The sequence below is a fragment of the Leishmania infantum genome, chromosome 19 (assembly GCF_000002875.2).
Source record: "Leishmania infantum JPCM5 genome chromosome 19".
NCBI lineage: Eukaryota > Euglenozoa > Kinetoplastea > Trypanosomatida > Trypanosomatidae > Leishmania > Leishmania infantum.
The window spans coordinates 547,956-562,666 of NC_009403.2; the positions used below are offsets into that span (position 1 = coordinate 547,956).

The 14,711-nt window shown below is 59.9% G+C and overlaps 2 protein-coding genes across 2 annotated transcripts; both read left to right on the forward strand.

The window, feature by feature from the left end:
* Positions 1-1,723: 1,723 nt before the first annotated feature.
* On the forward strand, positions 1,724-4,636 carry LINJ_19_1300 (conserved hypothetical protein; the record flags this gene model as incomplete). The annotated part of the gene is made up of 1 exon (XM_001465053.1): positions 1,724-4,636. One exon carries the CDS (start codon positions 1,724-1,726, stop codon positions 4,634-4,636), a length of 2,913 nt encoding a protein of 970 aa, XP_001465090.1.
* Positions 4,637-13,136: 8,500 nt separating this feature from the next.
* On the forward strand, positions 13,137-14,375 carry LINJ_19_1310 (putative glycerol uptake protein; the record flags this gene model as incomplete). Its single annotated transcript, XM_003392382.1, has 1 exon — positions 13,137-14,375. The coding sequence occupies one exon, from the start codon at positions 13,137-13,139 to the stop codon at positions 14,373-14,375; it is 1,239 nt and encodes a 412-aa protein (XP_003392430.1).
* Positions 14,376-14,711: the final 336 nt, after the last annotated feature.

Sequence of the window (14,711 nt, forward strand, 5' to 3'; positions counted from 1 at the left end):
CGCGTGCTCAGCGAATGGCGTGCACTGCGGCAACGCCCCCCCCCTCTCTCCCTCTCTCCCTTCCTTTGCCTTGCCCTCCCCTCCCTCCCAAACCGTATTTGCTTGTACTTCTCTGCCGCCTCTCTCTCTATCAATGGCGACAGTGAGATGGCCATAAAGACGGCATCGCTTCCTTGTACGCACTCTCCTCTGAGCCCCCTTCCTCCTCCTCTCCCCTCCTCCCCCCTCCACACACACACACACTTGGCCCTTACCTCACCCCGATGAAAGCCGCGGTCTCAGCGCAGCTAGACATCACCCTCCCCCCTCCCCCAGACATCACCACCCTTTTCTTCGTTTCTCTCCTCTACTGCCTCGCCCTCTCTCTTTCTCTCTCCCTCCGTGTGTGTTCGTGTGTGTCTGTCGTCTTCTGCCGCTGCCATCTTGATGTACTGCCCGTGTCAGCACTAGGCATAAGAATTGGAAGGGAGTGGAGACGAGTCACACAGATCAACCATGATAGTGGAGCTAGAGCGTGTATGGTGTGCGTGCGTCAGTGCGGACCTCCTCAGTGCCTCGACACAGCCGCGGACCGCTTCAACACGGCATCAGAGACTTCTTTTTTTTTTGGTTTGTTTGTTTGTTGGTGGTGTTTTCCTGCCGACCTTACAACTGCAAGGTGAGATCAGCTGCGTCCTTGCGGCCGTGTCTAGCTCGCTGGATTCTCTATGTTACGCCCATGAGTGACGGCGTCGTTGGCCTCGTTCAGTGCAGAATCGCTTGGAAGGAATAAAAAGAGTGCTCAGACGCATCACCGCTGCCTGCGTGTGTGCTACCGGTGGTTCTCTCTTCTGCCTGCGCGCCGCCCTTGCAGCAGTTGTTTGTCGGCGAGGCACTCATGCACGCGTCGAGATAAAGGAATGTTCTTTCCTCGCCGTACGCGCTTGCGCTGTCAACACTGTAGTGTGGTGCCTGAGATGGCGGTGGCTGTTCGGCTGTACTCTCCGCGCCTTGAGCAAGCCTCAGCATCGAGCCGCTGTCACCAGACACACGCATCCTCACGTTTTGTCTTCTCTCGCCCCTCCATTCCCTCTTGACCACGCTGCGGTCTCCTCGTTGGCCGTCGTATCCCCGGCGCTGATTCCTCTGTATCGGTGCATCTCCGTCTTGCGGCAGAGGCCGCAGAACCGCTGAGCAATCCTGCTAGAGCCCACACGCACACGTACACAAGTACTGGCACAGAGCCTACCCAGAGCGCTAGGCTCACGGTGTGTTGGCCATCACCACCGCAACCGTGCACCTCTCTTTCTGTCTCTCGCGTTGCGCTTCTCTCATGCGCCCTCCCTTACCCCCCTCCCTTACCCCCCTCCCACACACACACACGAAAAAAAAAAGCGAAGGCCCCACGCGGAGGATCGCCTGCCCACACGCACTCACGAAAGCCCTATAGACGCACACCACCCATATCTTCAATCCTTATTGGTTTGCTCACCCTTGAACCGTCACCACTGTAGAAGACACATAGACATAACACATACACGCACACACGCGCCATCACGCTCGCAGGCTCAAAAATCAAGAGAGCACTGGCACAGCGCTTAGTGGTGTATTCATTGCTTTCAACACGCACGAAGTGCGACACTTTCCTTTTTTCCTTCGTATCTGCCACGCACGTCTACAACTCACCGTGCGCTCCCGTGCGTCTCTTTGCCTGTGTGTGTGTGTGTGTGTGTGCGTGTGTGCGATGGACGCAGTACAGACGGGAGGTGGGCACCTCGTCAGCGGTGCCGCCAGTGCGGGCTTCACGTACGCAGAGTACTGGCAAACGCTGATGGCCACAGCCGAGCACACGGGGCAGACTCTTCGCGCGGATGGCTCCCACGAGCCTGCCCCTTCCCTACAAAGACCTACACCGACCCCCCCGCCCCCATCGCGACGCGTGGCGCCGGGCAGGCAGAGCAGTGCTGCCGCCAACGTCACACCGCGCGCACCGCCTAGTCATCTGACAGAGGCTGGTACGTACCGTCTCAACCTTGCCCTCACGCCCAGCCCTCACCAAGCGCAGCGATCACCTCTACTGCAGCATCAGGAGCCGCTGCGCACGACAACGATGTCCAATCATGTTGGCGAGAGAGAGAGAGGAGAGTGGATCGCGAGGGCGATGCGAGCGGGCAAAGAAGCCTCCGCTCCTGCTGGGCAGTCGGTCCGCAAGCCGTCGAGTGCGCGGAAGTCTCCGCCACCTGCGGAGCGCGCTAGGTCACGGGGCCCTCCGTCGTCAGCACTCGACACTGCGGCCGACCCCAGCGTTGAGGACGCCGGTCCAACCAGGGCAACGGATTCGATACGTGAGCAACGGGCGCGCGCCACAGTGATCGGAGGCACTCGTCAGGCGGGGAGCTCCGTCGGCGATCAGCGAGACTCATCTGCCCCATCAGCCGACAAAGACCTTGTGGACTCGCCTCGCCAACACTCCTCCGCAGCAGACAGCACCTCAGCTCAGCACGCCTTCTCGCTCACTGCAGGAACACCACCAGTGGATGCTGTATACGCCTATACGCCGGATGACCTCGTCGTGAAGGCGGCTCAGTGCTATGAGGAATGGCGTCGGTGCGTCATGGAGGGCAGCATAGACACCGAAGACGACAATGATTCGACACGGGAATGCTGTTTCAGTGGCGAAGATAGCTCTATGGCAGGGAAGGGCGAGCCTGGTGATGCTGTGCATCGAATCAGCCCCCCTGAAAGCCGTGCGCGCGAGGGCGCGGAGTCGCATGGCGCCGCAGCGCCGAACTACACTCCCAGCGCTCTGTCACGCACGCCCACCAACAACAGGCGTGGTGCACTCAATCCAGACAGAAGCAAAGTCCGTTCTGATGGGAAGTCCTTGCTCTCCCCAGCGTGCACGCGAGGAAAACAGACACCCTCTCGCGCCGAGGGCACCCAAAGCCGTATCCACAGCGCTGAGACAGCAACACATGGCTTAACGAGCGGGAGACGAGACCGAGAGGGTGACACAGACTCAGCCATCACGGCGGCAGTGACGTTGGCATCGCTGTTCACGTGGATGGATGCGTCACCGGCCGCGAAGAGCCCATCTCCGCACGTCGCATCAGCGGCTTCCACCGTCTTTCGTAGCGTCAGAGCGCTCGATGAAAAGGTAGCGGAACGGCTCACCGTAGAAGACGAGGTGGAGACAACGGTAGCGAAGCCAGGGGCCCGCTCCAACGGCGCGATACGGCCATCACAGCAGCAGCGCCACAAGCACCCTTTGATTCAGGCGCGTCACTGCTTTCATCAGCGAGCCGAAAGGATTCCGAAGATGGCCGCGAGCACATCCCGCCCCGAGCCGACACACCGGACATACATGAGCAAGGACGTGCGCAGTGTTGATGAGGCTTCGGGCTCGTTGCAGAGCTCCCCCGTGGCAGAGGCCGACGTGGACGACGCGCATAACGCGGCGCCGCTCAGCTTTGTTTACCGCCGCCTCTTCGCAGACGAGGTCGAGGACTGTGGCGGCGGTGTCGCTGATGCCCGTCATCCCGAGAGAGGTGGCGTCACAAACGCCGATGGCGCTCTCTCTCTGGACACGCCTTCTTCTGGCAAGGAAGGGCAGGAGCGGTTGCCGGCTGGCGCACTTGATGTCCTCGCCGAGTGTGAGAGCGAGGTGACGAGGATGATGAGCAGCGACGCTGCCCACAACCTAACCACGTTGGCTGAAGTCGATCATGTTCGAGAGACCTTGATTGAGCTCAGCAGCTGCTGCAGCAGCATCGAAGATCGCAGCGATCCCGTTGGTGAAGCAGAACTCAACGAAAACGAGATCGCGTCACACACGGAAGCCAACCTTCACCAGGGAGCAAGTAATTCTTCGCACGGCGCACCATCTCTCAACGGGAGCCGGAGCAACCCGAGCTTGCCGAGCGTTTCCCGCCTCTCCTTGCCGTCTTCGGTACCGCCTGTCGACAAGGGCAAACGTGACGGTCCGGATCGAGCAGAGATGACCGATAGTGAAGCGCAGGTGCCCCCAGCTGTCGCCGCGAGACCCTTGCTGTGCCGTGATCACCCCCTGTGGTGTAAGCATCACGCCTCCGTGTCGATGCTGTACGCGTCGCGGCTGCTGCCCAGTGAGCAGGCCAATGATGAGCTGCAGCTCTTTCTCTGCTGGGCGCAAGAGAAGGCCGAACGGCAAAGTCGATGGAGGCAGCATCATCACAACAGCGACACCGGCGGATCTTCGGAGACGGTGCTCGTGAGGAGCGAGCTTGGGGCAGGTCCGCATGTGTCTTGCGCGGCCGCCGAGGTGTACAAGGGAGCCTACGCCATGGCACGACGTGGCAAGTGGGTTGGTGCGCCTCTGTCGCGGGTGCAGCGAGATAGTGTCAGCGGCAACAGCGAGCGAGACGCAGCTGTAGGTGCGTTGCCGGTAGGATTCGCCTCCGCACAGGCCACGTCTCCATCCCGCCAGCAGGCGCCACCCTTACCTCACCCAGTAGTGTTTGTGGCCGCACCCGTGCAACGCAGCGAAGCGGCGCGGCCGTCGACACCATCCGAAGATGTCGATTGGACGGTCACGCCGTCCGCCGCGCCGTCGCGCTTTGTCGAGTGGATCGCGACGGAGGTGGACCCCTACGAGAGCCTCCTCTTCTCCCCTCTGTGAGCGTGCTTGGTCTGCCTCGCCTTGGCAGCCGTCGGGCGTGCAACGGAAATCACACGCAAGCACGCAAAGGATGACAAGCTGCAAGGATCGGAGGACGATGCGCGACGCAAGCCGGTGCGGTGTGCCTGGGCCCTTGTCGCCGTGATATTCTCTCATACCTTTTTCGTTTCTTTTTCGATCGTATGGTCCTTCCGTCGCGTCGGACCTTGCTGCCGGTGGAGCTCACAACGCCATTACAGACAGGTACACGCGCGCATGCGCACACATGATTCGGCACGTTGGCATGCAAACCTCCCTCCTGAAGTTGTGCGCGGTCCTCAGACATGCAAGCGCTGACGAAGGTGGAGAGAAAGAAGGTCACGAAGGCAGCAGCAGCAGCAGCACCGGCTGAACACCCGCGCAACAGCCGTCCTTGTCCGCATTTTGATTGCCTCTACGCTCGTCACGCCATTCCTGTGTGGAAGACGGATAGCTGGCAGGGTAGATGCGGGCGAGGCGGCCATATGCAGGGTCGCTCCTCTGCTGTCGTGCCTGAATTGCATTCGCGTTCGCCACCGCCAATGCCGACCTCTCACCCTCGAACGAAAACGAAACACCTTCGCAATCGCTCTCTCTCCTGCATGCTGCACCACCCATACTGCTCTTGAGAAGACATAACAGCAGGTTCCGTCGCTCTTTACAGTACCAGCTGAGCGATGCTTTCGGCGTGCGTGTGCGTGTGCGAGCGTTATCGGCTTCAAAACGCACAGACACGCGTGCGCAACGAGATCGAAAGACGCATCAAGAGACCAATAATGGAAAGAATCAGAGGCGTCCTGGAAAAGAGAGAAACACGCGCTCCGCTCGCTGTGGGGCGAAGGGGAGAGGGATATCATCATTACAATCCTTTCAGTGCGTCAGTCTCTGAGTGGATAGGGAAAGCGCGACATTTACGCGAGCCTGCATGCATACACGCATGCTCGCCTTGCATGCTTGATTAATCTCTGTTTGTGTGTTTCGAGGTGTATGTACTCGCAGGCCATTGATTACTTAATGGTGTGTGCGCACCTCGCCTCCCTTTTTCGTGGCTATCGTTGCTCGCTGCGCCGCTTCACCGGCATCGACATCGCCATGCCGTTCGGCGCTTACTACGCCTACCACGGCGCTGCCGTGGACAGAAAAGGTCTCGGTGAGGCGCACTAACTGCTTCAAGGCGTACGTGCTGTGGCGCGGCGGCTGGCCGCCATCCGCGACGTTGCAAAGGTGCTGTGGCTGTGAGCAGAGGAGCGCGTGTGGACGGACCTGATATCGGGGCTGAACGTATTCTCGATCTGCGCGCCGCGCGTGGTAGCCTTCGCGGCGAACCGCTACAAGGCGACCTGTGCGAGCGACACCGGCAACACCGAAGCGAGGGGCCGCCTTTTCTCCAAGTACCGCTCACAGTGCCCGCGCGACGTCGCTGTCTACACGCTGCTGGGCTACACCGCCCATCTGCTGCAGCTGCCGCCGCCGCTTGCTGAACCGCTGCGCACGCACAATGTCTTCGTCTCTTACTTGGTGAGGCGCACACTAGCAGCGCCTCAGCGCCTTCCTCGGGTCCGACTGGATCCTCGCCGACCTCGCGCCGTACCAGATCCTCAGCATAGCCCTCTACACGCACATGATTCATCTGCCCCTCGAGCTCAGCACCATCTGGAATCTCTCGCGCGGGATGGCGCTGCTCAACGGCGTCGATACACCGGAAGACATGCCCGCGTTTCTAAGCCGATGTGGTCCGCGAAGGCAGAAGGAAAGCGCACGAAATGCTCGCAAAGGGCAAAGCCTCTTCAGCCTAGCCACTCATGTCGTGCGGCGCTGCGTTCGTTGCGTCAAGGACAGGGTGCAGGCCACGGGCAACCCCCTTTGACCTGTGCGTGCTACCGCTCGGTACAAGCACCGGATTGTCCGATATCGTGTCTTGCGGAGACTAGGCGACCACCGGCAAGCTGGTCGAGAGGTTCACGGTGCCCCGCTACTCACCTGCAACGGAGTTGGCGTATCTGAAGAGTCGTCTGTGCGGTGCGTCGATAACGAAGGATGGCGTGCTCGAAGACCGCTCCAGCGATAACGCCTTTCAGGGTTTCTTCCGCACCTGCGCAAACAAGTTTATGTTTGTGAAGGCGGCTCCTCCTTGGAGGGAGGCGACAACGCCAACGGTGAACAACACGTCGAGGCCGCGGATATGGCGAATACCGAAGCTGTAATCATGGAGTTCCCGCGGCGGGGAACGATTTGCGCAAAGAACCTGCCAGGCCGAGGTCGAGGCAACGCCCGGCGCGGCCGAGACGGCAACCGTCGACGTGACAACCAGACGCCTCGGTACCGCGACGGAAGTGATGCGACCGCTGAATCCTCCAAGGATGGGGCCACCGATCTTGCATTGGAAAAGAACGGGTGAGAGCCCCTGCGAGCGAGGAGGTGGAGGCGCAGCCGCCGAATGCCCTTCGGTGGAGCCCGTGCTGAAAGGTGGACGCTGCTGCACGGCTTGCGGTCGCGCTCCGCTTTGGCTGTGTTGGAAATGGAGCACCGCGCACCACTGCGGATGCCCATCTCTTCCCTGCTGCTCACACGCCACCACGGGATCGCTGGCGTCATCGAGGAGGGTGAGCACGGAGGCTCCGGAGCTGCACATCTTTGACGCAGCACCAGCGTAAGAGGTGCGCAAGCATCTAAAGAAAACGCTTTCTGCGCATTGGTCAGGCATCGCAGCGCCCGTCAGTGGATGTGCCCGGCAGAAGCGCGACAGTGGCGGCGGAAAACTTTTCTAGGATCGCCACGGTTTGCGCCGGACATCTAGGCGCGGACGTGGGGCGCGCCGACTCCACCGCTCGCCGGTCGCGCGTTTTCCTGACGGATGTGCTTCAGCACTATCACGTAAACAGCTCTGGAAGCCAGCGCGCGCGCTGCTCGACCGACGCCCCTCGACAGTAGACTGTGGCGACGCAGACGCCGGCTTTTTTTGGGGGGCGGAAGCGCTTCCGATACGAAATGTATTGACGAGCTGCTCCGCAAGGTCACGTAGGTAGGGGGCGCTTGCGCACACGGCACACGGTGAAGCCCGCGAAACCCAGGCTGGGGGGAGGGCGGGAGCCGCGCGTTGGCAATCTGCAGGCCTGGGGGTGCACGGTGCAAACGTTTTTTCTGTCTCTGAAGTGAAGGGGAGGCGGCGGAGGATCCCCGGGCCGAATATGCACTCTGTCACCGGCAAGGAAGACTTCCCACCATTGACGAACCCCGAGAAGGCGGGAGCATGTACACGAGGGCTGCGGAACGCCTAGCACACTATCCCACCGTCCGTTTTTTTTTTGATGCGTTTGAAGCTGCTAGTCCGCTTCGGTGAAGCGGTTCGTGATGCACTTGTTCCGCGGTTGACCTCGTATGGGTGTCTGCGCCTGACAGCACGGCCAACAGGTGCGCGATGGAGCGCGGCCGTGGGCCCGGGTATCACACGCATGATCGTGGGCATGCCGACCGCCGCGACAATCCTCACCGGTATCACCGGCACGATGCTTGCCACGAGGGAAGGCTACAAGCAAGTTTTGCTTTCAGCCGTACGCGCAATCCTCAGATGTGTTGGACAGACGAACCTGCTGCCATCCCCCAGACAGAGGAACTAGGGCGCAAAAGGAATACGGGGCGACTGCAGGTGGCACACGATGAGCTGAGCTTTCGTGAGGCCAAACATATATATGTATTTCCGTGGCGGCACGGCCGTGAGCGATATTCGCCTCGCACTCACTCCATTCAGTGGCAAAGCCGGCGTTAGCGATGCGCGCCGAAGCCTTTACCTGCGGTCTTGTTGCCTTTACGTGTCGCTGGCAATGAATGCTCTGTATGCAGCTATGATGCGCCCACCCAACCTTTTTTTTCCCGGTTGTTGCTCGAGAGGGCATCGTTGTGTCTACCGTCTGGTGGATCGGGGCAGAGAACGGGTCTCACCGCTTCCGTACCTGGACCCTCACGCGCGAAGCCTGACGAGAGGTCAAGGCTCGCCGGCTCATGCAGAACCCGTGGTGGCAGATCTCACCTGAGATGGACGTTGGTGACGACGGGCGAAACACATGGCTACATCAATGTCACTGACGCCTCGGCTGAGAGCTGGGGTGCCTTAACTCGCTGGCGCACCGGCGACGGTTTCCAGTGCCAGCAAAGGTTGGTGAGCAACCTTGAAGGCGAGCACAGCTCCCTACCGCGAAACGAAACCCTGCACTTCACGGCAAAGTATTCGGTGCGCGCGGATCCAGCGGCGGCGTTGAGACCCCTCAACCTGCTTTACCGCTGTTGTCCGGAAGAGGGTCAGAAGTGAGCTGTGATGGCCGGCCGCATCACCACTGTGCGTGCGCAACGACGACAGAGCGGTTACGGTGGGGTCGGGAGAGAAGACGTCGTGAACGCCCTGCGAGAGTGCATGCACTCCCTTGTCCACAAGAAGAATATGCAGGTGGCATTCTTCTACATGGCAGGCGAAACCAACCCTGCCGATGGCCTCCCTCGCGGCATTGACGCTTACTAACCCTGCACAGAGGATCAGGCTCCCGTGCAAGCGACTTTGGACTTCCGAGACAGCCAAGCACTCATTGCTCCCCCGTACGGGTAATCCTCTAGCTGACAAGAGAAACGGAGTGGCTACGGATGGGGGTACTACGCGAGACTGCACTAGCGGGGTAGTCGTCCATAAATCTATCGAGCATCTCAAAGAAGCGTGATGCCCCTCGATGGGCAACAAACCGGTGCGGCCATGCGAGACGTCTGCGCACCGCGTTTGTGGCCGAAGTGGCGCGTTCCCCTGAATTCCCCCATCCCCGCTGAGCATCTTTCCACTTTCAATCAGGAAATCGGCGGGCACGACCCAGCATGGCCTGCGCATGCTCCCTCTCCTCGCGAGCACCGCTTCAGGTCGAATGCACACCCAGAAACGAAGAAAAAGAAATCGCCATTCGATTCTTAGCTGCCGCAGGTTGTCACACCTTCTCCCTCGCAAGGACGTGGAGAAGGCGAGGCAGAGAACTGGCAGGACGGGAAGCTAAGAGTCTCTGCTCGGAGCAAGAATCTTGGACGGTGACAGACCCTACTGTTGCCTCTCGGCAGCGGCTGAAAGCCTTGATGGGCGCGTACGCGGAAATGCGCCGTTGTGCTTCTTTCACTCTCTCCTTTCTGTCTCCCTGTCGCTCTGCCTCGTTGAACCGACGGCAAACCCGCCGTTTTATGCAGGAGCTGTGGAAGCCATACAGACTAAGGAAGAAAGGCAGAGCACCTCTCGACTTGCGCTTGCCTGTCGGTCGGTCTGAGTTCCTTCTCTATCTTTTCACGGGCGGTGCGTCACTGAGTGCGACACGCTTCATGGACGTTGGTCGTCACCATCGTTGTCAGGCGTACTCCTTGTGTGCTTAGCCTTTGTTATTCTAATTAAGGTCAACCGGCGTGTGAGCGTGGGGCCTGCCGTATTGGGTGCGCCTACATCTGCTACCGGCTTGCTTTCGTGCGAGCCAAGATCACAGCTGTAAAGGCTATTGTGTGTATGCGTGTCTGTGTGCGTCGGCATATCGTCAGAAACGCCGCCCACCCCTGCTATAATGTTCGGCCGTCGTGTCTTTGCGAGCGCACCGCTCCCACGCCATATGTGGGCGAAGCTGCACATCCAAAACGCGGCCCAGGCGCAGCGCATGCTGCCCTCTCTCGCCCCTCTTGCCGCGGTGGAGGGAAAGCACAGCAGCTTCTGCTCCGGGCTCGCCTTCAACACGCTCTGCCGCAGCAGCGCCACGCTGGGTGGAGAGGAGGGTATGGTGAGCGAGGATGGAAAACTTGTCTCGGCTGAGGTTGCGGCAGCGTGCGCAGAGTGGTGCGCTCAGGCCCTTCGCTCAGCGATGTTGCCACTGCAGCACTTAGCGTTCAGCTCTCCCCACTCAACGTGCCTAACCTGGCAGACAAAAATGTGGCACTGATGTGTGCACTCACGCACAGAGAAGCCAAAGAGCGCATGGCCCAGAATAGGTCCTCCTCGATGATAAACAAAAAAACGCATGCACGCACGTGTATGTGTGCGTGTACGTGAGGAAGAAAGAGAGAGAGCGAGAGCACGTCGGTGCTAGCATGTACGTGTGCGTCTGTGTGTGTGTGTGGCGCATATCCTGTACCTGTTTTACCTCTCTTCGGCTTGCCTTTTACTTCGACAATGGGAAGAGGGAAAGAAAGAGAAGGAAAGGGGCTGTCATTGCCGTCCTTTCGTCGCCCGCCCGTTCGCACCCCCCCCCTTCTTTCCAGTATTCACAAAATGGGTGATTTTTTGTTGTTGGTGGTTTCCTTTTATGGCCTTCGTTATCTTTCCTCTTCTCTATACATATACACGCACACACAGCTTAACATCACTGTCGTCACCGCACCGGCGGCACGCGCGAGAGCTGCGGAGGTTTGGGATGGAGGATCATCGCTGAAGGGGCGAACCAAAAAGAGGGCGAGAATAGGGAAAGAGTGAGAAAGACGCCGCGGAGACGGTCCGCGGGAAGATGGCGGCGACGAGGGCCGCACGGCGTACCGCCGGCCTCCTGCCACCATGCATTACTCTGCCGCACCGTTTTGTCTGTTGAAACACTTTGGCGCCCCACCCTTCCTTCCCCTTTTCCGCAGCAACACATCAACCTTTCTCACGCACCGCGAACCCACCGACCCCTGTGTCACGCAACTCGCCGTCGTTGTACCTTTGTGTGGCTCGAAAAGCAGATATATGCGTGTGTGCGTGCCCGCCTATCGGTCGTGATGAGGATGCTAGACGTCCGCTAGCTAGGTGGCCTTTCTGTGGTGCTTGAACGCTCTGCCAGATACACTCTACGGCGGTGCGCGTCGTCGCCGTGTGCTAACGGAGGTGGCTAGCTCAGCGCTAGGGACTTCCCCGCCCCCCGAGTCCGTTCTTTGCTGAGCCCACTACGCATGCCTTTTTGCCCTCGCATAGCACTATATACTCCTCCTAAGCCCTTCCCACATCATCATATCTCACCTACGTCTGTCTGTGTATGCTTGACGAACACCTGCTCATCTCGTCGTGCAACTTCGAAACGTTATAGGCGCTGCACTCCCTCTCAATGCCTTCCGTTCCCATGCATGAGCGCGGTCGTACAACCACCTGTCTCTCTTTATCGCACACACATAAACTGCCACACTACCACCACCCACCACTAATCAACGGTGAAAAGGAGAAAAAAAAACGCCCTCCCTACATCTGTTCTGGCTTGCTCGTACGCTTCGCGCCCATCATCACCCCCCCCCACACACACCTCCCCCGCGTACGCATGCACACACTTTTTCCTGTGTATGTGTATGTGCAACCCATGGTAGATGCGGAGAGCGGGCAAAAAACAACATAGGCTGATTTTCGACCCCAGCAGATCGCGCGCAATCCTCATCCCGGCAGAGCGCGACGCTACCGGATAGCGAGAGGGAGAAACTGATCATCGATCATCGATTCTTTTTCTTTGTTTGTCTCCTCATCTACGCAGATGGAGCGGGGAGCTGATGATGGTCCGGCCTCCCTCCCCTCCCCTCCCTACTCCTCAGCTCTTCGCTAACCTCACTGCCTCCGTATTTTCTCAGCTTCGGCCCTTTGTCGTGCCGCGCCTCTCTGACCGATGTGGAAGTTTTCCAGATCACTATGCTTTTTACGGATGGCACGTCATCACGGAACAGGGGCCGTTTCGCTGACCGCCGTCCGATACCCGAGCCTTTGGAACCCGCCCAGCTGTGGTTGCAGCCGGTTCTGTAGGCATACCCCGCTCCTACCCAGATTCAGGTCCTGGATCCCTCATCACCGCCGGCAACGCCGCTTTCCGCTTCCTCGGTCGACGCGGTTAGCCGCAGCAGCGTCAAAACTGGTGTCGCCGGCGTCTGCTCAAAGCCCCGGCCGTGTCGCATGACCTGATGATGAGATGGAAGAAGACACGTCCGCGGCACCAGGCTTTTCATCTCCCGAGCGTCTCTTCTACGCAGTCGTCACTCTCGGCTTCCTGCTCCGCTCCTTCTCGATTGCGGCTCTCTTCTTCACCTCGAACATCAACTTCCCACGTGTCGGCGTCGGCGCGTCACATTGACTCTTGGCAGCCCACTTCACCATCCGTGCCATCGGCTAGGACGGCTGACAAAACCCGCAGCAGCGCCCCTTTATGCGTGGCGTCCCTAGCCTGGCAATGTCCGCGGCAGTGCTCGTCGATGCTGCTCGGCTCATACGTTGGGTAACATCCCTGCTGTGTTTCATCACTGCCATTTCACGACCTCTGAGTTCTGTCGCAGCACTCTCGACTCACCCTCAGGTGCACGGAGGAGGTGCACCGCCTTTCTGCAGCGCTCTTGGATCCTGCCCGCCTTCTACACGGTTGTGGGCGTCGTCTTCGTCATCTTTGTGCACGGCCCGCACTTTTTCCTCCCGCTGCTCATCATCATCGCCAACTACGTCATCTTCTCGCGGCTGCAGCGCTGGTGCCCCTACTGGCTGTTCATGGTCATCATGTGGGCCGCGCACGTCACTCTCCTGTACCTCATCGAGATCAACGATGGGTTCGAGCAGACGCCCTGGTTACAGTACTACACTTCGTGTATTCTGTCACACCTGCAAGCCATTCAGGAAGATGCGGAAGCAATTCCTTGGGAGCAGCGTATGCGCTGGTGCGTAGCCTTCCGCATGTCGACGCTGCGCCTCATCGCCTTCAACTACGACCTGTGGGAGGCCACGCACGCCGCCGCACGCGCGCGCGACCGTGCCAGGGCGAAGCACGACACCGGCTGCGTCGAGTGCGCGCAGCTGCGCGAGCAGAACGCAGCGTCGGCGGCCGCGCTGCCCGCCGAGGCGTTGCGCTGCTACAAGTACCGCACCGAGTACGCGCGCGACCCCGCCGACTACAACTTCCTGAACTACGCCGNCTACGTGCTGTTCCCGCCACTGTACCTTGCCGGGCCAATGTCGTCCTTCAACGCGTTCGTGTCGCACATGCGCGTGCCGAGCACGTCGATGCCGCTGCGCAAGATGGTGAGGTACGCGTTTGGCATCCTCCGCATCTACATCACGGAGTACACGCTGTTGCACTTTGTGCACATCCCGTGCCTCGGCTCGTACGCCTTCGTGATCCTTCGGATGACGTTGCTGGAGCAGGCGCACTTCCTGTTCTACATGCTGGCCTACCTGTGGCTGAAGTTCAGCTTTATATGGAAGTCGTCGCGTCTCTTCGCCATGTTCAGCGGCATCGAAGTTCCGGAGGACATGCGGCGCTGCTTCGGCAACACGCTGACGGTGCGGGGCTTCTGGCGCGACTGGCACGCCTCCTTCAACCTGTGGATCGTGCGGTACATGTACATCCCGATGGGTGGCCGCAGCCGCGTCGCGCTGTCGGTGCTGCCCATCTTCCTGTTCATTGCGGTGTGGCACGACCCGGCGCTGCACCTTGTCAAGTGGGCGGTGTGCATTGCCGCGATGTTCGTGGCGGAGGTGGCGGTGAGCGGGTGCTTTGGGTGGGCCGCTGCGGCGTTCCGGCGCGAGATGGCCGCCGCGGCACCGCATTCCACGAGAGGGGTGAGGATCAACAGTCAATACTCTTGGCGTATTTCTCTCCTTGCCTCGAAGACGTACTTTTGGGGCCGCCACGTCAGCCGGCACAGCCGAGCGGCAATGCGACGTCATCTGTGCTACGGTGGCTGCTTCTCGAGTATCTTGGGGGTCATGAGAGCGAATATGATGGGGTAGCCGTGCCGCACGTGCAGGCCGCCTCCAGGGAGAAGCGGGCAGCCAAGGCGCTCTTCTTCAAGGTCCTAAAAGAAGCAGGTGCATGGTTGCACATTATCTTGGCAGTCATCGTGTGCACGGCGGCCTGCAGTAGCGTGTGTACGCGGGATGTGAAGGCGAGGGGAATGGGTGCACCGCCCCATGGAGATCAACTGAAGCAGCTGTAGTGTGGCGGCATGTGACTCCCTACCACCACGCAACACCACCATCACTACAAGGGGCCTCAACCCTTCGCCCCTCAACACGCACACGCACACACCTATCCTCTACAACTCTCCCCTCCGTGTGCTTCCCGCT